A 24,152-nucleotide genomic window follows, 5' to 3' on the forward strand; every position below is an offset into this window, starting at 1 on the left:
AGAGAAGGAGAGAGAGAGAAGGAGAGAGAGAAGGAGAGAGAGAGAGAAGGAGAGAGAGAGAGAAGGAGAGAGAAGGAGAGAGAGAGAGAAGGAGAGAGAGAGGAGAGAGAGAGAGAGAAGGAGAGAGAGAGAGGAGAGAGAGAGAGAGAAGGAGAGAGAAGGAGAGAGAGAGAGGAGAGAGAGAGAGAGAAGGAGAGAGAGAGAGAGAAGGAGAGAGAGAGAGGAGAGAGAAGAGAGAAGGAGAGAGAGAGAGAAGGAAACATTATAAAGATCCAATACAATACAAATCAGTAGATTGTTTGATCTGTCAGTTAATGGTTGGATTCCTCATTGGCTGCTCGTTCTCCCATTTTCCCAATTATTAATATTTCCAGTTTTCATATCTAATATGCACATTTTCAATACATCCCCCAGACTGACACCCAGAATATTTGGTTGTCTGCGCCTCCCAAGCTGACCTTTGTACTGGGCCTCATGCAGAGTGGGAGTTGTAGTCCCTGGCCTGTTAGTTTGATCACTGTCTGTCTGTAGATAATCTCACTGGCAATGTTTGCTTCCTGTTTACTTCTGATTCTCCAAACATTCACTGACAGCCCTGCACACCAATCTGCACTCCTCTCCAGCTGTCTATGGAAAGCTCTCACTCTCTCCAATATTTATACCTTTTGGTACCATACATATCATATATATTGGTTTTATATCGCTCAGATTAGCCATTCAGACTGATGGATACAACAATAAATCCCACCTGTGCAGCATGGATACTTTAGGAGCCTGGAAAGGCTATTACAATTTTCCCCTTGCTTGCCATGTTTGTATATGTATTACAAATCTCTTAATTAAAATGTGAAGATGACAATTGCTGCATGGTGCAGATTTCCATGCTCCCAAGCACGGTTTAGGGTTTGCAAATTCTGCATGTGAGTGGGCAGCACCTCTCCTACCTTCATCCCACAGCTCCTCACTCATCACAATGCTATCTCTCACAAATGGGTCATCACTGCTGGCATGCAAATAATAATTTTAGGGAACAAAGTAGAAAAATGCAAAGCTGCTGCTAACAATGATGAATATCTCCATTTCCTAAAAGGAATCATTCGTACTTTATATATACTGTCTGTATTAGTCTGTCAGGCATTTGCAACCCCTATTTAATGTACAGCGCTGCGTAATATGTTGGCGCTATATAAATCCTATTTAATAATAATAATAATAATAATAATATATGAAGTGAAGTCTGAAGTATTGTACCCCCCGCAGAGAACTCCTGCAAAATGTAATATTTTATAAAGTCAACTAAAACCAAACCACATCCTGATATAAAATGAATTGCACATGTAAAAAAGTCCATTGGGATCTTCCCAATCTTGTAATTGTTGATCCAGAATAAGGTAACCTGCATTGCCCCCCCAGTGTCCCCTATGAGCTGCCTGCTATGGGGGGACAAATAAGCAGCAGAATTTGGTACCTGAATTTCAGCATTTTCTGCTCTGGGTTCCCAGGCTGGAGGCGGCTGAGGCTGGGTCTGTGTAGAGGATGATGGAGGGAGGAAAGCTTCCACTGGGGCTGTGCACACTGGAGTGCAGGCTGGGGAGGCACCTGGTTCAGCTTAGCCTCTGGCTGGATCTCTGCATCAGACCAACTGCAAGAGGAATGCAAAATATGAACATTTTCAGAGTATGCTAAACAATGCAAATAGGGGCCCCACAGATGGTTGTGATTAGCCAGTTCACCCACTGGCCAGACTCCTCACAACAATCTTGGGGTGACTGCCAAGCGGAGAAGGGGGGGGGGGGCTGAACAACTTAACCCCTTAACTGCAAGTGACCCACCGCCTGCAGCGAAGCAATGGGATCAGAAAGAGACATGAAGAGAATACAGAGAGAACCTGTAACATTTTATACAGATTTATTTTTAAGGCTGATACAAAGTATACAAATTATTGCATCATTTTTGGAAGTTCTAAATTTTAGCTGTTTGTAGTCCCTGTAAAAGCAGAGCTCATACTGGGGGAGGAAGAAGCAGCACAAGGCCACAGGCGGTTGTGCAGCATTGGTGATAGGAAAGTGCAGAATGATAGAGGAATGAGCCTATCATACGATGCGTAATATACTGCACCTGATTCAGTGATCCTGTGGTGTGTAACCTCACCTGATACATTGATGAAATGTTACCAATATATTTACATCACATGGTATGTTTGTGTCTGAGAGGAATTTCCTAGTTTTTACAATTTTAATATTAGGCTTGTGTTATTGGGGCCTGTAGGGGGCGTGTCTGAGGTCCCTCTCCTGCATTATGGGTCAGGGGTTCCTAGAGTACAGACATGGGATTGAAATGAAAAAAGAAAAAAAAACTTCATGGTTATAATGAGGAATTAAATATGGCGATTAAGTTTTAAATGGATATACATTTACAGCCACATACACATCATAAGATCCAATTCTAGATTTAAATTCTGCACAAAACCCTTCTAAATCACAGCGACACGGTGAAGCCAGGTTTATATAACCCCTCACATTCATATGCTGTTCTAACGCGTTTCACCACTCCACCATACAGTGCCATTTATGCTGAATGACGCCAACACGTTTCACAGATGCTAACGCATTTCACCACGCCACCACATAGTGCCATTTATTCTGAATGACACCAACGCATTTCACCACTCCACCATACAGTGCCATTTATGCTGAATGACGCCAACACGTTTCACAGATGCTAACGCATTTCGCCACGCCGCCACATAGTGCCATTTATTCTGAATGACACCAACGCATTTCACCACTCTACCATACAGTGCCAGTTATGCTGAATGACGCCAACACGTTTCACAGATGCTAACGCATTTTACCACGCCGCCACATAGTGCCATTTATTCTGGAACACACCAATGCATTTCACCAGTCCGCCATACAGTGCCATTTAATCTAAATGATATCAACACGTTTCACCACTCAACCATACAGTGCCATTTATGCTTAATGACGCCAACCCGTTTCACCGATGCTAACGCATTTCACCACACCACCATATAGTGCCATTTACTCCTAATGACTCCAACGCATTTCACCACTCCTCTATACAGTGCCATACTTCTAAATCACAGCGACACGATGAAGCTGGGTTTTTATAACCCCTAAAACCCCTTACCATTCATATGTTGTTCTAACGCGTTTCACCAGTCCGCTATACAGTGCCATTTACTCTGAATGGTGCCCCAACACACAAGTATCAGAGGTGCTGCGAAGTGCAGCAGAACTTGTGACCTATGCGAACACCTTTGCTTTCACAACATACACAGCAGTCACACGTTTCAAGCACAATGCACTTTTTTTTTTTGGTTTAGGCATGTGTCAAGAGACAGGATACCTGAACACAGAATCTCAGAAAACAGTCACACTGCCAGGAGTACAGCAGCCATAGGGGTACAGCATGAGAAGCCCATGAGGGTCAGGAGAGATTTTACACGGGGGTCATACCTGGATAATCCGCTCATTGTTGCGGTGACTCTTCCTCTTTGAGCCCCCCATTCTCCTTTCCCGGTGCCTCCACGCATGCTTTTCAGATGATGTGAGCTTTGCGATGTCTGTTCCGTTTTGTGTTATTAGCCTTTGATTTATTAGACTGAACAATAATTGCTGTAATTATTACCCCCATAAACATGTAATACCAAATAACCTGGGACGACGGGCTAATACACAGCACATGTAGGGGGGAATCGGCTTCATAACATTATTGTAACGTCAAACAATTGGCTGGAAGTGAAGCTGCGCTCAAGCATTGGGAATTCATGAAATGACATGCTCCAGCAAGCAGTAAGTGGGCTTCAAAATAACTACAGACCGCTGTAGCTGCAGGCACTGTGGTGCAAATTATTCCCAAAAATCCCAATGGAAATACAAAAATCCTCTAACCTAATATTTCAGCAGGTGTGGGCAACCTAGCTCATTGTTCTAACCCTTTCAACAGTGACCCATCAGCTTACTTCACTCTGCTCTTCACCCCCCCCCCCCGGACCAGCACCTTAGCAGCTCAGCTCACCCTGTTCACCCCTTACAGCAGCTCAGGTTAGTCTGCTGTCAACACCCAGCAGTTCGGCTTACCCTGCTTCACCTTCTAAAAGTTGCTCATCAGCACTGCTCACCCTACTTCCATCTTCCAAGAGTGACTTCTCAGCTCAGATCACCCTACTACCCCCAAAATGACTCCGCAGCTTAGCTCACCCTGCTCCTCCCTTCCAACAGTGACCCATCAGCTTAGATGACCCTACTACCCCCTTCCAAAAGTTACTCAGCAGCTCAGCTCACCCTACTGCATCCTTCTACCACCCAACACATTGAAAACATTGTGCTCGCTCTGCATCTTGGATGCATAAGAAGTGGCGATGATGGCAGAAGGAAAGATGAGTGGTTAGTATTGGAGAAGCGCAAATCAAGGGGTAAATCCACCATATGCTGTGCATTCATTAAAATGAAACTACAATGTGAGCACTGTACAGCTAACCCCCCCATTGGGCCGATATAAATACCCCAATTACCAAATTATAACTTAATTTTGTAAACAGTACAATTAGTTGCCTTTCTGTAGATTCAACCTGGGAGAGAAAATGGGGGTAATGTAAGCCAGTCAGGATGAGGACCTTGTACAGAGGTATAGGGAGCGACCTCATAGGTCAAGTATGCACAGGGTAACCTCATCAGTGAGCTGCTCCTCCTGCACTATCCAATCACAGGCCAGGTCGGTGCTTGATGTATTGCTTTAACTGTAATAGAGTAAAATGAGGTCACACTTTGGCTGTGCTGCCTGACACGGATGTCTGAACTGGAAAAATGGCTGAACAGAGTTACAACATTTTTGGCAGGCTGAACAGTCCACAATCATGTATTTCAACTGTGAATGTAGCGGTTTGTCTACATTTCTTTCATCCAAACCTCTTAACATAACCTTCTGTATACCGCACCCTTACACTAAACTTACCCCATGCTCTGTGAGCTCACCTTAACCTGCCCCGGGGCAGCTGGGATGGTGCAATATACCTGTGGGAAGTTCAGTAAGAGAGAGAGAAGGACAGGAGCAGAGTATTCTCTACCTTCCAAGGGTCATGTTTTAGGATTAGATAACCCAATGGGGAATAATATTGGGGAATAAGATAATCCAATGGTGAATGTGGACCGGACAGGAGCAGAGTATTCTCTACTTTCCGAGGGTCATGGTGGAGGTTGAGATAACCCAATGGGGAATAAGATAACCCAATGGTGAATGTAGACTGGACAGGAGCAGAGTATTCTCTACCTTCCCAGGGTCATGTTGGAGGACGAGATAACCCAATGAGGAATATTATTGGTGAATAAGATAACCCAATGGTGAATGTAGACTGGACAGAAGCAGAGTATTCTCTACCTTCCGAGGGTCATGTTGGAGGATGAGAACCCCACAGGGAATAATATTGGGGAATAAGATAACCCAATGGGGAATAGTAATCAGGAAAGTAGACAGAAGCAGAGCATTCTCTACATTTTGGATTGAATTGTCCAAAGGAGTAATATCCAAGTAGTCGGTGTAATTAGAAAAGATACCAGGACAGGAGCAAAGTATTCCCTACATTCGGAGGGTCATGTTGGAATTGTGAGATAACCCAATGGTGAATGTGGACAGGTGCAGAGTATTCTCTTCTTTCTGGAAGGCCACATTGGTGCTGCGATATCTTGGTGATGGGTGCAATCAGAATGTTAGACAAGGAATATTTTCTTACTCATGGAACATGTTGGTGGTTTGATACCACATTGGTGAATGTAATCAAAAAGATAGAGAAAGCCCCAAGCAAATTATTCTCTACCTTCTGGAGGATGAGATAACCCAATGGTGAATGTAATCAGGAAGGTAGAGGGAAGCAGAGTATTCCCTATTGTGATATCATTGTTCTATCTCAGTGTAATTAGAAGTTACCAAGCCAGAAGTATTCTCTTTCTGGAAGGTCACATTGGTGCTGTGATATCATGGAGATGGGTGCAATCAGGAGGGAGAGAATGTCAGACATTGAGTATTTAATACCAGATTGGGTGTAATCAATAAGATGAAGTTCAGGAGAAGAACATGTATTACCTTACAGAGATTGATGTTGAAGGATATGATATGCTGGTGGTGGGTGAAATTGTAATATTGTCTATGGAATGGAAGGTGTGATATCCCCGCACTGAGTGTAATCAAAAAAGGGAGAATAGAGGACACGAATCTTCTACCTTATGTCATGGTGGAGATGTGATGTCCTTGTGGTGGGAGAAATCAGAGATAGAACAGCAGGGTGTCGTCTCTGGAATGGAGGATGTGATAACCCCACAATGTCTGTAATCAGAAAGGGAAGGTGAAGGGCAGTTATTATTTGAGTCATGTTGGAGGTGTGATGTCCCAGTAGGTGTAAGAGTATTGGAGGGTCATTGTGGGTGGGTGTTACTAGAAGAAAGGCCAAAAGTATTTTCTACCTTTTAGAGCAGCTTTTCACATTTTTTTTTACCATGGGGAACTCTAAAATAACTTTCAGGTCTTCAGGGAACCCCTCCTATAATTACTAAATCTACAGATCACAGTATATTAGTGTGGTGGTCAGTGGGAAGAATGTTACCCTTACAGATAGCCAAAAAGATTATTGGTGTCACTTATACTGACCTGAGAGGGGCAAACTGCTTATTGCTCAAGGAATCCCTAGCGCCCCCTGGAGGAACCCTGGCTGAGAAACATTTAATGGCGTCCCAGGCATTCACAGGATCGGATTTCTTGCTGGATAACCAATGGATCATTGATGAGCTCACTGCATTCTTCTAGTACAAACACCACAAGGATGACAGAATTAATTTAGATTTATTTCTATACATAATATTGACATGGTAGCCCTGTAATGATAATATTTCCCAGCTATATAACAAATTACCAATATACATAAGCAGAGAGCGTAGAAAACCCAAAAGGTCCAAATTTTCTGCTGTCTACAGTAAACAAGGCGATGCATTGTAGTGGCAGAGAACTCCCATCTGCAGTCACGCTGATATTAGTGGTAAAGGCATTAAAAAAGAATCTCAGATTAAAGGGGTTCTCTAGGAATCTCTGCCTATAGAAGGCGCTAGTTTGGTGATGTACAGCCCAGAAATGATCCGTCACAGGACAGCTTTGTGAAGCCTGAGCCCATCTCTCTGACCCCTGCCACATGGGGAGCCCAAACACCGTTATACGAAAGCCTCATATAGCAAGTAGAGTGGAGATTCACCACCACCGATCAGTATGAATGAGGGCAACCATATCTGGCTGCAGTGAATAAGAGCAGATAAGCCAAAACTGTAATATATTGCAACAATATCATCCATAGAGTACAAAAACTACAAAACGTTTCCTCTTCACCATAACACAGAAAGGAACTGCCGAGACCTAAAATCATTATTTGAGATTTAAAATCATTATTTGAGATTTCAGTTCCATGCATAGGAACAGACATGCACATTCGATTTGTCAGAATAAATAGGTATGTGTCTGTAGTTGCAGAAAATGTTCTTGTAATGGGAAACTACTGCAGCTACCCCCTCCAAGTACTGATAAGATTTAATATATTACACTTGTTTTTTAACTTAGATAACTTTAATAAATTAGACAGCCAACACGCTGCTATAAAGAAACATTAACTATAAATCTCAGATATATCAAACTAATCCCTATTGAATGTACAGCGCTACGTAACATGTTGGCGCCATATAAATCCTATTAATAATAATATTATTTAAATACCAGCTGCCATTTTCTTTACTGCAAGAACTCCTCAGGTGGTTGTGTATTGTGAACTATCACTATGATGATGAAAGCTCGGATTTAATTAAGCAATATAACTGAAGTGATGACATGAAATAAACAATCCAATATACAACAAATGTCCTGGCAATACGAGGCAAACGAGAGACGTGACTGAGTATCGAATATCACACGAAGCAGATACACCACGAACAAACATGGAGGAGGAAAAAAAAGAAAAGCTATTTTCTGTGTTGATGGAAATTTCCTAATATTATAATTTCATTACTAACACTGCCAGCCAATCAGAGCACAGGCTGATAAGAAACACTCGGAGAGTTAAGTGATCCAATTGGCTGGTGGCGGTTCCCTTCTGGCTGAACAATAACACAAGCACACAATAAAAATGCCCCATTTATAAATGGTTAGCTTTAGAATTGAGCTGATGTCTAACTTAGGCTATGTACACACGTGCAATAATTGTCATTGGAAAGGATCCTTTATGAACTTTTCCAACACATGCACGATGCATGTAAGAGATTTGTACATACAGGACCATTATGCTCTATTGAGAGGGGAAAATGACGGAGCGGCACCCCCCTGTGCTCTCTCCCCTTCACTTTCATTACGATAGTTCATCGTAAATGGATCCGCCAGGACAGTCATTCGGACGATAAGCACTGTACACATGCAAGATTCTCTTCCGATATCGGCCCTGAGCCAATTTTCGGATGAGAACTATTGCACGTGTGTACCTAGTCTTACGAATGCCTTGTGCAGACAATTGTGTAGCAGTAATTCAATGGAGGTGTTTTGTTCTGTAGGAATTTCTAAACAAAATTTGGGAGAAAGGAATGGGATGACCAGGGTTAGGGGACCCGGAGTGATACCTTCTATTAAAGCGTACCTAAACTCAACATTTTTAATTGTATCTGCTCCCGAGATACCTACGTCACGCAGCCCAGGAGGCTCTGGCTGCTCCTTCTGCACAAGCCCTAATCTCAGACACGCACAGAACGCGGCATACTTCCACCAAGGGGAAAGAGATGCCAATCTCACACATGCGCAGGGAGATCAGTTATTTTTTTTTTCCCCTTGACAGTGGCTATGTCACTGATCGGGTGACCTAGAAAGACGACGGAAGAGGAGACAGAGGAATGCTTCCTCTGCTCCAGGGCGACGCGGGACTGGATCGTGGGAAGGACCAGCGCCACTGAGGGATCTGCGGAATTAAAAGTGTGATTTTTTTTTTTAATTTTTTGCTTAGTTCCACTTTAATGAAGAGATAACATGACTTTGCTGAACACTGAACTGAGCAAATCTGATCCTCTTAGGTGCACAAGGAGAATGTTTGATACTTTGTCACATCTTTTGTTTAACATTATATTTAAAATTTTCCCCAGAGTTTTTTTCTGGGCTGGGTGGGAAGAACCTGTAGGCCGGCGGTGGTGTTTTGACCCAACCAAAACCAGTCGGGTGGTTGCTGAAAAGGTCTGGGGAGAACACAGTGTATGTATATATTTATATATTTCAGGACTTTAGTCGTTATATTTAAGGGTGGACGTTCTGCTTTTGCAGATTGGTTTTACCAATTGCTGGAAAGGCAGCAATTGGTGCCTTGGTGTACATCAATATCAATCAATAACTGAACAGCGGAAACAAGTCCGGAACATTAGAAGGAATTATGAACCAACCCAACTGATTGAGTGCAAATATTTCTTCCTATATGCCAATTAAGGAGCCATCTGATTTGTGATTGGTCACTTGTGCTTTAGACCAATCACAAATGATTTCAGTGCATTGATCGAATAAACTTCTTTCTTGTTGTTTATACCTGATCACCTATCAATGGCAAGTGAGACGATTTCAAACTGGGGCTCAGACTTCACAAAGCTCCCATGCAGACTTAAAAGCTGTAAATCTGCACCACCTCCATCTGCGAAGGTTTTTTTACATTCCCGAAGAACCGTTTTGCACACACTTAAAATAAACTAAAATCAAAACCAAATAAAACGTCTTCTCTTCATGCCGGAGTGCTGCAATTATTTCCCAGTATTTAATAACAAAGTTTTTGAGTGGCACTTATACACCGCTGACCTTTCCCAAATGGCAAGATTACAGATCAGGGCGGGACTTCCTGCTGGTTGCACCATGCAGCGACTTCCTTATATTATGTTATCTGATTGGCTGTAGTGACTTGTTTCCCAACATCAGTGAAAAATAATCTCAACCAAAGAGAATCTCCCAGACCAACCTGTATTCTATGAACATTCACTGTGTGGGAAAGTGGAATTATTTTAGGGAACCGTTATGGAATCAGCCAGAATCAGTCCATCGCTGGTAAGAACTCATTTCATAAAATGCAGCTTTCCACAGACACCATGATGGTGCCCTATAATTTAAACTTCAGATTTGATATGACCTTCGTGTCCTCGAGGAGGAATAGGAGAATTACAATTTACAATTACTCTGGTAGAAACAGAGAATTATTGTTGAGCTATATATAAGAGCAATAATGCATTTTTCTACCATGGAATAAAAGAAACACAAACTTAGAACAAACAGGCTGCATGGAATTACTTGCAGCTGGCGCTGTGCTCTCGGCTCCTTCACATAACATAACTTTGTGATTTGAGGATTGTTTTAGAAGTTATAACACAGGCAGCGGTAAGTAAAACACACCTCTGCCACAAGGTGGCCCCCTCAGCAATATACTGAGGTTTGTATTTTACAGTAGTTTAGCAGCGCTCCTCTCAGTGACTAAAGGATGAATCAAACTTTGATATCATTGTGCGAGCTCCTACTTTCCAGATACCATGCCGGTCTTCCAGGCAGAGTCCCCCCATATTGTGCAGAGCAGGACGTCACTGCAGGTCGCTGGTTCCTCAACTCTGAATGAGAACACTGATAGGTGCAGATATTTGGCAGAGGAAGGTGACTCTCCCCCAGAACATAACGGACTTTAAATAAAAGATCTCAACCTGCCTGTACAACATCTAAAAGCTGGGAATTGATTAAAGCGTCCAATCAGAACATTCGCTCCTCATTCCAGTTTAAATATCCGGATATTTCTGCCGGCAGCTCAGCTGTTTTTTTTTTTAAATAAAGCTAGGATTTTACAAAAGGCCTCTTTGGCTGGTATGTACAATAGTGTGTCTTCTTTATAAAGTGCTACAATGTCCCGTGGTGGATCGACACCGCGTTATTGCTTCAGGAGGTCTTTCAGTACTGCTCCGGCGCTGGCATCCGAGGAAACAGGTAGAGGGGTGAAGGTGGGCAAGGAGTCTGATATGGGCTTCATGAGAAGATGGCCCGAGTTGCCCCCTCCCATGGATGCTGTGGAGATGAGGGGGACAGCTGCTGAACGAGGAGCCAAGAAGGGGTTGGAATCCTGCCGTCTGCTTGGGCCAGAACCTAAAACACAAAAATGTACAGTCAGATCAAAAAGGTTAGAGCAGCCAAATATTGAATAAAACTTAATAAAACTATAAATAGACAAAAAACAATAACCAGCTTCAACGTTCACCAGCAATACAGAGATGTCCCTATTATTTGCTTTTTCTGCCACTAGATGTCCTAAGTCTGATGGCCAGCATCACCAATTTTACTTTGGACACATTGAATCCACCAAAAGCTAATGGTGGTAAATAGAAACTTAAGCAGCTGAATACAAAGGTCAAGGTGCCTGGGCCTAGGATCCATAAGGACTTCACAGAGATCAAACTGAAAATGTAATTACTTGTAGAAGTGCTTGTGGACCCTTCCAGCCACCAGCAGCCAATAAGATGGCTGCAAATATTTTACAGAATTCTATAGCTGCCTTAAAAAGGACCTAAAATGTTTCAAAGCCACCAGATCATCAAACTAAGAGAAATTGCAGAAAGGGAGGTGGCAATGGCAGCCTCATGTTTCTCTCAGTGCTGGTTTCATTGAAATGTCTCTCCTGCCATAAGAGTTCAGATTGCTGATAATATACAGGTGTTCTCCGCTTCAGATTACAAAGAAGACAACCCGACCGGTCCCCGGGGCTGAGCGGAGAAGGTCAGACAGGCAGACGGCTCTGTTGGAGATCATCCAAAGTTTAGAGGAATCTTTTCAGCGTCAATGCAGGACAAGAAACCTGCGGGGGATACTACAGGGCTGCAATATTAACTGCTTACATCTCCAGTTCAAAATAATACCATTGGCAGCACGGTGGCTCAGTAGTTAGCACTCTGGCCTTAGCTGCGCTGGGTCCCAGGTTCAAATCTCAGCCAGGACACTATCTGCATGGAGTTTGCAGGTTCTACCTGTGTTTGTGTGGGTTTCCTCCGGGTACTCCGGTTTCCTCTTACATTCCAAAAACATACAGTTAGGGTAATTGGCTTCCCCACAAAATTGACCTTAGACTGGTAATGACATATGACTATGCTAAGGACATTAGATAGTGAGCTTCTTCGAGGGACAGCTAGTGACATGACTATGGACTTTGTACAGCTCTGCATAATATGTTGGCGCTATATAAATACTGTCTAATATTCAATGACATGATGCAGCCAATTAAACAATCTTCCATTCTGTAATGCACCCAATTAATTGGAAAAATGTTATTAAAAAAGCTGAAAAAATCAGAGTGAGCAGCAGAAGGCTAGGTTGGGTCGTACTGGGAACCCCTTAGCGGCAGACACCTATTCTGCACCAGATCACTGGTGACCAGTCTGTATTAAACATCAGGGGCCCTGAAATAAATACAAGGGCCCATGGTAGGCAGCCCATTTGACAGGTGTGAGATGGCCAGCAGATGAGCATAACCTTCTGTAGCTATAGCTAAAGTATTCCTTTCCCATTTAACTATATAATTAATGACAAACTAGACATTGAGCAGAGATGGTTTCTTGGTTTCTTCCCTGTAAGGGAATATGTCAGGGAAGACGGCAGAGTCGGGGAATGAAGACCTCTTGTGGCTTTTAATCTCTGGAAGCAATTATTGCCCCCTGGTCTGACAACTGGGACTATTTGTTCTATTAATCAGTTCAGGTCTGACAGTAATGCTGCTACAAATAAGTCATTCTCAGGAGATAAATACACTGATTGTTGTCTGTCATACTGCATACAGATCCTATGATCAGCACACATTACATGTAAACCCCCTAGACATCCATATCTGTGTATTACATAGGCAGCTGCTGGCTCTGTAGTGCTGCACTTGTCTTATAAAATAACAATCACTTACCAGGAAGTGCTGCAGATCCGCTGGTGCTCTGAGTCCCGCTAGAAGCGCCAAGGGGCGCCATGTCGTGCATGGTCATCCTGAGTGCAGGTGGTTTCGGCAGAGATTCTGTTTCAAGGAACTTGACAAACAACTCTGAAAATGACTGCGGCAAATATAAAACAAAAAAAAAATGTTGTTACATGATTGTTTAGCTAATAGTACACAACAACAGCAAATAAACCCAGAGAAGAGATCATGGCTGAGCAAATACAGGTGCAGGGTGTACTCTACACAAACTGAAAATAGGTACACATGGCACATCCTCTCCTCCTACCAGTCCCCAAAAACTGAAGGCAATTCCCAGCTGTAACTGCTGTGTGAATAAAGGAGCCGTAGAAGTTGCTACTGTCAGGAAAACAGACACAGCGCCTGAAAACTCCCTGCAAGGGAAGCCTTCCACCTTCCTTGTCCCAGGCATGCGGCCTCCTACATGGGACAGTTTGGAAAGTCTGGCATGTCGGGGTGTTCACCCGGCCGTACACAATAAATTCATCCTGCAACCCCTAGGGGATTTAGTAAATTTTGAATATAAAATAAATTGATGGAAACTGCAGTGCTAAAACTGGGCGAGGGTGCAGGGTAATTCCTCCAATTTAAATTTTGTGAATAGAGTTCAGTGAAATGTTTTCTGGACCATAAAAAATACAAATATACACCAACACTTACATTGTTCAGCATGGATAAATGTGATGGTCTCTGCGGAGTGTTGGGGACACTTTTGGTATTAGGGGATCCTCCTCCAAGCCAGCCAGTCACCCACCTTGTTACACCGCGGTTTTCTTCCACCAACAGCTGCAAGAACAAAGCACCGAAGAGGAATATCAGAAGAGGCAACAAACATCCCAGGCTCTTATTTTCCCTGACATGGTCAGCCTACCCAACTGGGACTAATGCCCACGCTCAGCCTACCTCAGGGTCCCCCCACCTTTCCTCCGTCTTACTGATCAGGTAACAGAGTCACCTCTGATCGCCTTTATTCTAAAATATCCCCCCTTATTGTACAGAAGATTCTGAAGATACTCACCTCATCCACCTCATTCTTCTTAAGTCCGAGAATGCTGCCCATTAAACGCAGGACCTCGTGACGTTTGTTTTTTGGGGTGTGGAAGTGCCCAACAAACAGATTTCTCATTAAGAGTCTAAAAATGAAAAAAAAAAAGTTCAGGTGATGCTGCCAGTAAAATATTTCTAGGTGGCCAATGTTCACTGAGTGCATCAGGACAAGAGAAACATTATAGGACGTTTACATGTGCACAGGAAAGGGTCACTTTAAGCCAGGAACATTGCCCCAACCTATTTCCAGTCCCATCAATGTGATTGGCCTCCTCTGACATTAATGAGCCCTCATTTCATTTATACCACCTGCTTAGCTATTTTCACAAGCAGAGATCAGTCATGGTGAAACCCCAGGCTTTCGATTTGACTTTTAGGATATATTGTTTTGCAGTTGTGTTAGGGTGAATGAAGAAACAACCCATGTGGAATATGGTGAACATAAACCAGGAAACCCGATAGGGATAATGTGTAGTAATATACAGCAACAAACTTTCCTTACCCCCGCACACTACAGCCATTCCAGCATCAATATCTACTGGAAGCCTTCCCCCTCCCCATCATACACAGCGAGTAGCTGACAATTCCCAGTAAATAATTTTTGTTTTGCAGGGAGGATTCGGCTCTGCAGACCGTTTACAACAAACCGAGGCCGCACATGTGGAAGCAATCGCTGGCAGCCCCAGGCTATCAACATGTTTGACATTTTGCTTCTCTCTGATCCCAGGATGGAGATGAAGACGTCAAACAAGATACAGGAGGCTGGAGGACAGGGAGATACACACGAGGCTTAAAGGGGTTGTGTGTGTAAAATATAAAAACTTCCAGGGGATGAAGAAAGTTTATCATCACAGCTGAGGGAAGGGGGGGTTATTGTTTTCGGAGTTCCCCACACTCGGTGGTCAAGACTTACAACCTGCTACCCTACCTTCTGACAATGACAACATATTACAATTATGGAGGCAGGGGGGTTCACAGATATAAGTGAATCACAAGGAACACATGCTGTTCATTCAAGCTGTATACAATCCCTGAGACTCTTCAGATGGAAGCTGCTGGTCCCTAATGACAGAAAGGTATTTTTTTTATCTTTTTATCTCTGCATGTTGAAGAACAATATAGCCTGCAGCCTCCAAGCTTCTGCTTCACGTACAAAATGGTAGTACTCCCATCCAGCACTAGTGGGAGCTCTTACGAATTGGTAAGGGGCACATTACCAGGTCGATAAAGAAGCCCATCAACTCAGGAGCTCCCTCTAGTGGCACCTGGAGGCATTGAAGAAGTACACAGGCAGCAGGAACACACAGATTACTTTTGACTTCTGCTGCAATATATAACATACATTATTCCTACAACCAATTGTATCTCCAAATATTATTATTAAGGTAAAATGGGTAAAATTTTATCCAAGGGGCTGATCCACAAGGAATAGACACTCTCACTGGGCAAGGTGAATGTGTCTGTACCATGTAGAATATAAGCACAGGTCTCAACATTGCAGAGAGTCACTTACTTGTCCACCTTCCCCTCGGTGCTGTTCAGCAGATTCATGAGTTTATTCTGAGCATCTTCCAGCATCTCCTGCTTCAGATCAGCTAAAACAGAGAAAAGCAAGCTTAACGTCAGTCACTGAGCTCAAAGAGGTAATAGTGGTAACATGAATGTGGGTATGCAGGGCATCAATCACAAGTTTAGAGGAACAGAAGAGTCTCCTTGAAGCTGCATCCTAAGATAAAGAAGATCTATAAAGAAGAATTCTAATCGGCTCTTGGTATCCTGGATGACAACGCAGGGCTTGTGCCGCACTGAAATCTCAGTGTTGTCAGCCCTGGCAGGAATATGAGTAAAGTGTTACAGCCTCTGTTGGGTTTTTTGCATCCCTCACACAGAGGAACAAAATAATGTGAATTCTATGAAAATTGGGACACACAAAAAAACACAAATGTAATAAAGTGTAAAGAGTGAGAATGTTTTAGGTGTTTCACCGTTTTCAGTGCCTCCTGGTCCCAAAGATAGCTGCACCCTATTTTTTGTGTATGGGTATCACACGAACAATCTATAAATTCTGCCACATAGGGTCAAAAAATAAAGAATTTTTCTTCTCATCCACTCCCCAACTAAAATTAAAAAATGTATTATAAATCAGCTTCAGGAACAAACCATGGAGGAAAATACAAAATTCATGGAAATGAGTAAATCAGCACCATGGACTGTGATCAAAACGTGACGAATGAAAGAAAGTTTTATGGCCTATTATTATGGCCTATGTGTATGAACGCGAATGTTTATTGTGCAGAAAACCCAGAGACTGAAATATTTTCATTCCTGCAGACGGGCCAGGAGGTCTCCATTGTTTTCATACTATATCTTGATAATTTTCTGCCAGAAATGGAATGTTTGGCTGATTACTAAACGACCTTAAATATCCCCCGGTGGGTTCAGCACCAAGGCGTGAGAAGCTTGTGGAGGAAAAATAAAAAGATATACAAGAAGTCCATATATGTCGAAGTCTGGATCCAGGCGGTGGTGTGTGAGGGGGTACCACCACCGAGGGGATGTACAGAAGAAACAGCTCAATCATAAACAGGGGTGATGATGTACAAAGTGAGAGATGTAGTGACGCCAACCTTCACTAACAAACATGACATTTATGGGTGATACGGACGGTCTTGTGATTTCTCACCGCCGATACGGTTTATCTACCTGCTAAACCAACCGATTTGGCTGATGGGGGACAGCTCCCTTTTCATAGGGTGCACCTCCGATACACAATGACTGGAAGAGAAGAAAGGCTCCCTGAAGCACATATGTATGATGTGTGACAAAGGCCACACCTCATCCAGACAGCACATTCCGACTTCAAAAGTTGTCTAAATCTGCAACTTTCACCATTCTGCCAAGATGGTCCTTGTTCAGGTATTGCTGCTGTAGGGTGACCACGGTCCCCCACTTTTCAGTAACCACCCGGCTGTTTTTTAGTGGTTACTAAAAAGTTGGGTCCCAATACAGGGGCCACCACCCACCTACAGCTTCATCCCACAATTTTTGCAAGGTCTAATATGAGGACTGCAGGTGTCATGGGGGCAAGTCCAGTAAGATGGTCTGGAAGTGTTATAAAGAAAGAAGATTGTGGAGGGTGTCAGATGAGCAGGCCCGTGGTGTCCTCGCCAACCTTTTCGGAACACTAAGTTTACCGGCTTCGGGCCTCGCATGGGCGGGGAGCCGGGTGTCACTCAAAGGGAAAGAAACTTCCCCCCGAATGATGTCATAATGCCAGAACCCGCCCACTCTCCCATCACAGGTCTGAGCCTGCAATGGGAATGGGCGGGGTTGCCAGACACAACCCGCCCACTTTCCTGAGCCTGCCATTCGTATGGGTACATGGTCCCCGGCTCTTGCCGGTGCGCCCCCCCCCCCCAGTGGGGTCCTTCACTTGACCTCGGGGCGCACCGGCTACAGCTGCAGACCACCAAAATTTTCTCGTGGCCCTCTACGCAGAAAGGTGGTGGTGGGGTCCTATGCGCAGAATGCCATCTAAACCTGCAGGTGTCGTCAAGGAATGAGGTGGATAATATATATGTATACAATTTTTTCTTTACATTTTCAAGGAATGAGATGGTAGTAAAGGGGTGTTGGATGTGTACACTACAATTGTCACCAAGGAAGAAGGTGGAGGTGGCTTTTTTGTGTAGTCTGTGAATGTTATCAGGGAAGGGGATGGTGGTGGGTTTGTTGTGTGGTCTACAGCCAACAACAGGGGAGGAGTTGGTGGTGGGTTTTTTGCATGGCCTGCAGCAATCATCAGGGACAGAGGAGGTGGCAGGGAACTTCAGGGACATCAGGAAAGGAAGAGGAGATGGTGGCGGTGGTAGGAGTCAGATGTGTATACTACAGTAGTCACCAGGGAAGGAGATTATGGTGGAGGGTTTGTTGCATGGCCTGCAGCCATCATCAGGGATGGAGGTGGTGGCAGGGAACTTGTTGCAGACTGCAGGAGGTGGTGGTGGTAAGGGGTGTCGGACATGTACATTACAGTTGTCACCAAGGAAGAAGGTGGTGGGTTAACACTCTCCAAAAAGCAAAACGTAACTACTATAAAATTATCCAAAAGCCACAAAATCAAAGACAAAGTATATGGCATTCTACAAGTAATTATCAGATTAACACGAAGGATAAAACTCCTCTCTAGAGAATGCAATTAATTGCAGCTTGTAAAAAAAAAGTGAACTACGAACGGGATCAATTTGTTAACCATTTATGGCAATTCATTACGGAGCGCCTGGCAGGTTGGGTCTTTCTATGAATTTTGCACTAGCTGCCAAGGCATCCATAAAGAGATTGCTCAGGCGATCTGGCTGCGCCTCTGTCTGAGAATGTATTTGGGACTGTTGTCAAGACGAACTTTTTTCCTGAGTCTGCAACAGAAAGTAACTCATTCATCCCTGAGCCACCCCAAGCAAAGTGCTGGAAGGGGAGCTGCAAGTGACGGGGGTCTGGGTGAAGACATACGAGGGGATGGGTCTGATGGGTCACAAAGCAACTTGCAACCTACAAAGCAAGCAGAATAAGGATCCTTAATTGCAAAAACGTTAATTTCAGCAATGAGATTGGAAAATGACCGCCTTGCTGCTGAAAATGAAGATCTGTGTGTATCGGAGCTGTTATTTGAACCTACGGTCTCAGGTGTGTGCCATGTGGTTTTGTATAAAGCAGCAATATGCAGAGAACATTATTAGGTTCTGTCTTCCCCCCAACCTTTTTTTTTTTATTTTATTTAACCGTGAAATTTAAACTTTTTACTACAATAGGTCTTGGAACACTAGATATATGGGAACTCCTAGAGTATTGGAAGACGCAGACACAGCTTGAGTAACCAATGCCTGGATCTGAGCTGTCACATGGAGGAGCGGGTGTATCTACGTGGGCCACAGAAAGCATTGAACACCCAGATATTACTTGTAAAAGTTGCAGTCACATGATCAGTATGCTGTACATCGTCTGTGCAGACACTGCGGGAGGGACCCAGAAGGCTCCACCCACTATAGGCTGTCTGCGGAAAAATACAGGAGGGGGTGGAGACAAGACCAGTCACCCTGCACAAGCAGGGAGTGCAGCACTGACTAGTTACATCTTCATGTTGGATTACTGCACAGATTTTGAGAAATACACAAAGCACAATATTCCAGCTAGTATGCACATGGGCATACACACACCCTGCACACTATAAAAAACATACAAAGTTATAGCAATGCAAGGGTTACAATTAAAAAAACCTGGAGGTCTGACTGTAAAACCGCCAGCACGTGCGCCCCTCATCCCATCTCTTTCAGTTTTTCCCAAAATAACTCTGCACCTTGAAAAGATATTTAAGGCGCAAGGCGAGTTGAGCGGGAAGACGACGCACTCAGAGCACAAATATATTACATAAAAAAAGCTTGCCTTTAAAACCCATTTTATGACCCAATTTAATGACAGGATGTCAAGTTTCACCCCTCAGCGAGTGGAGACAAGTGCATATCCATTTACCACGCAAACCGCAGCCAACAGCTTATTAAGGTTTTAAAAAAAAAAAAGTGTTATTTCTTTTCGTCTCGTAGAACGGACAGCTTTTGCAGATGCTGGAAAATTAACCGAGCGGTGATACAGGAGGCCATATTCAGAGGAGCACGCCGGGAGGGTAACCCATCTATCTGATACAGGTTTGGGGCCAGTCCACATAGAAATGACATATCAGTATTTGGAAGATATTGGAAGAGATGCAAAGGGGAACAAAAATACCCCAACTTCCACATAGACAGAGCCGGGAATTAATCAAAGAACTCACAGATGAGGATCTGTACACCAATCCTCTCCCCATCACAAAATAAATTCCCAGACTGATATCCATTCTCCTACCTATAAGGCCAAATTTAGATAGACAACCCTTGAAATGATGGGTTCAGGTGTCCCCAGTGAAGGGTCCTGATAATAAGCCTTGTGGTTACAGTTTGTCCTTTTCTGTTCCCCCATGACTATACCCCGGAGGTACAATGCCAGCTCCATAAAGACATGGGGTCACCAGTTTGGAGGAACTCGAGTGTCCTACACAGAGCCCTGACCTCAACCCCACTGAAGTTCTTTGGAGTGAATTGGAATGGTGAGCCTGATCTTCTTATCCAAAATCCCACCTTCCTATATAGCCAGATGTATGGAGGACACCTCCTCAAATGATGAAGACCAATTGTTCCCAGTGAAGGATCTTTTTATTACTGCATCATACAAAGACATTGTAAACAATTCTGGGCCCAATGGCCAAAAGTCTAAGGAGCCGCTCCATGGTTGGGTTCAGATGTTTCCAATAAAAGGGTCAAACAAGAGACCTTGTAGGCTATTGGGTTCTTCCAGCTTTGTAGTCAGAGTTTGGTGAAGAGCCTTTTCTGCTCCCCTATGACATGGGGTCACCAGTTTGGAGGAACTTGAGTGTCCTACAGAGCCCTGAACTCACACCTTTGTGATGAATTGGAATGGCGAACCAGGTCTTCTCATCAAACATCAGAACCTGACTTCACTAATTGGGACAAGTTAACAAGGTGGCCCCCAAAAACCTTGTGGGAAGTCTACAGCAAAGAGTAGAGGATGGTATAACCACTAAGGTGGGCAATGCCATATGCACAGCCATAAATAGGGGGGGTGGCTGACCCAACTTTATATTAACGATCATAGTTTTGGAATGGGATTTTCAACAAGCTCCTATAGATATAATGGTCAGGGGTTCCATAAACAATTAGCCAGAAGCAACAAGACCTTTCTGTACTGAAAGCATTCCTACACCTAAAATAGGGTAAATTGAGATGTTGATGAACACAAGTGGTGCCGAAGGAGTTAATACTTCGAAGGGCTCAGTCGGCGCAGTCCGTCACTCCGACAGACGCAGAGCACATTATGGAGCATTAATTCATTAATCTGCTCACAAAATAAACATTTAAGTTATGGAATTTCCTGTCTAGCCAACTTAATGTGTTTGAGTTCTCAAAGGTTTTTGTTATAACATCAACACCGGGCCGGCTTAATCTCGCAGAGAAAACAATTAGCGCATTATTAATCTATAAAACTCCATCTAATCTAATCTTTTACCAATTTTTCAAAAATGGCAGGAAAGGGGCGAGGGGGGATATGAAATATGATATGATGTGGAAGCCGGCCAACGGTCTGAGCTGGTACAATGGATTGAAGAAAACCCAAACAATAAATGGCGGAGTGCGCCAGAGAAGTCTGAGCTTAGCTGGCTGTGCGCTCACGGCATACGCTGCGGTTTAGAATATTAAGGAGATGATAAGTTTGCCATCTGGGTTTCCATCTACAAATGTGTAATTTCTATTTAACTCTGACACGGCTGTTGAAATGTTTTTTTTGTCTTTCGCGTTAACAAAATGAATACCAGACCTGCATAGAATGGTGTAAACACGGCTCCATACAAGAACAGGGAAAGAATTGCTCATAGGTAATTTTCCACAACACGTTTGACAGCATGCCGAACTTTTTCTGAAAGCAAAAGTTCTTACTAGTTCTTCATAACAAGGGATGGGCGAAATTGGGAGATTTCCTTAAAACTTGAAGGTGAAATGAAAGTGATTTTTAAATGAGAAAATAACAATGAATGATTTCTTGGTAATAAGGAAACTGCTGTCAACAATCTCTGACCTTCTGCTTGACCAAAATTCTTTCCTATATCTAGATAATATCATTCTTTAATAAACAAAGTCATGTGATTGCAAAGTTGGGGGTTCACATGATGTTAATAAGGCCATGCTAAGGTTTTGTCTATAAACAAAGCTAATTCATAGTGCTGGAGTGTCACAGCGAATGATTTGTAAATAAGTAAATGTGCTTGAATGCAGACACTAAGAAATGTATAGAACTTTTTATATACATCATGGAGGCTTCTTCATTCTATAGACCTCCTGCTCTAGAATGGAGCTCTGGTTTCACCCCTTGCAAAGTCTGGGCTTCTCTATGGGCTGGCAAGGTCACATATTTACATTACAGGAGTTAAGTACTTAGTGCTTAAAGTCAAAATAAACCTCAAAGTGTGTGTGGACATTCCTAGAACAACAAAATATAAAACAACAAACTACACATGCAACAGATAATCATCAATATGATGAAGTTACTTCAGCAACCTAAAAATTGATTCTATCAACGGAGCATCAACGTTTACTATCAGGTTTGGAGGAAAATCAAACAAGGGAGGACATTCATACTCCATGCAGACAAGGTCCCTGGTAAAAAGTATTAGAACCATGCAGCAAGATAATGTTAAAACAATTAAATGCTATACATGGCTTCAAGAATTCTCTGCAATTGGACCCCTCTCCTCCCAGTCATGCTAACTCTGATTAGTAAACAGTATTTAAAAGTAAAAAGCCCAAACACACATTTGTGATACTTTAAAACACCAGGACATTTAAAGGTGACATCCTGGCAAACTACTAAATACATAAAAAATGCATATACAGAATCCACAAAAAAAACACTAAAGCAGGTGTGTCCAAACTTTGGAACAAGGCTAAAAATGTGTGGGGGCCGACCGCTAACCAGGGGTAGTGTGGGCGTGGTCCCGGACAGCACATGCCCACCGGGGTGACAAGAGGGATTCTCTGTGCATGGAGTCCGGTGTCAGTGCGGGCTCTGTGCAGGACACGTTCTTAGAATAGGAGTGGGCGTGGACAGTGCGGGCCCCGCACAGCACACAACCACTATAATGACGTTGGGGATTCCCATCCTGCCGATTATGCCCGCTGAGTAGTGGGACGATAATTGCAAGATGGTTGATCAACTCTAATGAAATATAAAATAGCTTTTTTGTACGCATATATTTTATACTCTGGTCAACAGTGCTAGCGGCCTGCAAAATTTTTGATTTTTTGACAGAGTGGAAATCTGAACACGGGCTGCAACTGACCCCCAGGCTAGACTCTGGACATGCCTGCACTAATGGTACTGACATTGGTGATCTGGGTACAATGGCCTCCTGACAATGGAGGGGAGTATTAGTCAGCAAGTGGTCTGTCGGTGAAGGTAATGTGTTGCATGCAGGAAATAGACAAGTGTTGGGTGATTAAAAAACAGCCAAATTGTATTGAAATTGAATGATAGATCAGAGCACCACAGCAGGTTGTGTGGTGTGTTCCAGGTGTGTTGGGGCCAATACCTAACAAAAGTGGTCCAAGGAAGGACGAATGGGAAACTAGCAACAGGATCATGGGTGCCCAAGACCAAGAGATGTGCATGGGGAAAAAGGAAAAGGTACCCCATCTGATCTATCTCACAGAAGAGCTACTGAAGCAGAAATTGCTAAAAAAACAAAAACAAAAAAACAAAAAACAAAACAAAACACACACAATGGTGACTATGAGAGGAAAGGGTCAGAACAGACAGAGCATCAAATTGCAGCCATGTAATCACAGTGGAGGCAAAGCACCTACAATGGGACAAGTCCAATCTGATAGATGGTGGTTTGGTTTCATTTTAAGATGTATAGCACATGTATAGCAAAGGAATAGCATATTATAGGACTAAGAAGTCTTGCGGAGTCCAGAGTCTTTGGGAAAGAGCATAGGAGACCTACACAAAATAAACAGCCGGTTTTATTCTTTTGGCTGATCTGTGTATGGGAAACCAATGAGCTCATCTGTCATTTTGCTCATCTCATCGCAGCATATTGTTGGCACAAGTGACTGGGTCCTGGTGTTTCTTGCCCCTACCTCAGTCTATGCTCTGCTGTGGGGGATCACAATGTTGTGACACCAAGTCATGTACAGGTGCTGCATGCAAATAAACAATTCTCCAACAGTTGAGCTTTGATTAAATATAACCGCCCAGTGGGTATGATAAGTTTATATAGGAAGGAATTCTTGTTGTACACAGCAACTAAATCCCAGGTGCCACTCTTCTCCATATTCATTATCTTCAGGACCCACTATAACATGGTTTATTAGTTTGTAATAGGACTTAAAGCATGCTACAATGGCTTGCAATTGTACTACTTGAGGCTACTAGGATCACAGTACTTTATGTGCAATACTAATGTGCTGAT

General features: G+C 43.3%; 2 protein-coding genes across 4 annotated transcripts in view; both read right to left on the bottom strand.

The window, feature by feature from the left end:
- FBLN5 (fibulin 5) overlaps positions 1-10,949 on the bottom strand; it is a 44,350-nt gene extending 33,401 nt beyond the window's left edge. Inside the window, exons 1-3 of the mRNA XM_072428199.1 lie at positions 10,028-10,949; positions 6,667-6,818; positions 1,469-1,642 (exon numbers count right to left, since the gene is read on the bottom strand). Coding sequence (XP_072284300.1) covers positions 1,469-1,642; positions 6,667-6,797 — 305 coding nt within the window. The 5' untranslated portion in view covers positions 6,798-6,818; positions 10,028-10,949. The remainder of the gene's footprint in view (positions 1-1,468; positions 1,643-6,666; positions 6,819-10,027) is intronic.
- TRIP11 (thyroid hormone receptor interactor 11) overlaps positions 6,840-24,152 on the bottom strand; it is a 39,462-nt gene continuing 22,149 nt past the window's right edge. For all 3 annotated transcript variants that reach the window (XM_072428196.1, XM_072428195.1, XM_072428198.1), the window contains 5 exons: positions 15,591-15,672; positions 14,049-14,163; positions 13,691-13,816; positions 12,986-13,127; positions 6,840-11,187 (listed from right to left, as the gene is read on the bottom strand). In XM_072428196.1, coding sequence (XP_072284297.1) covers positions 10,976-11,187; positions 12,986-13,127; positions 13,691-13,816; positions 14,049-14,163; positions 15,591-15,672 — 677 coding nt within the window. In that variant the 3' untranslated portion in view covers positions 6,840-10,975. The remainder of the gene's footprint in view (positions 11,188-12,985; positions 13,128-13,690; positions 13,817-14,048; positions 14,164-15,590; positions 15,673-24,152) is intronic.

This window comes from Pyxicephalus adspersus, chromosome 12 (assembly GCF_032062135.1).
Source record: "Pyxicephalus adspersus chromosome 12, UCB_Pads_2.0, whole genome shotgun sequence".
Taxonomy (NCBI): Eukaryota; Metazoa; Chordata; class Amphibia; order Anura; family Pyxicephalidae; genus Pyxicephalus; species Pyxicephalus adspersus.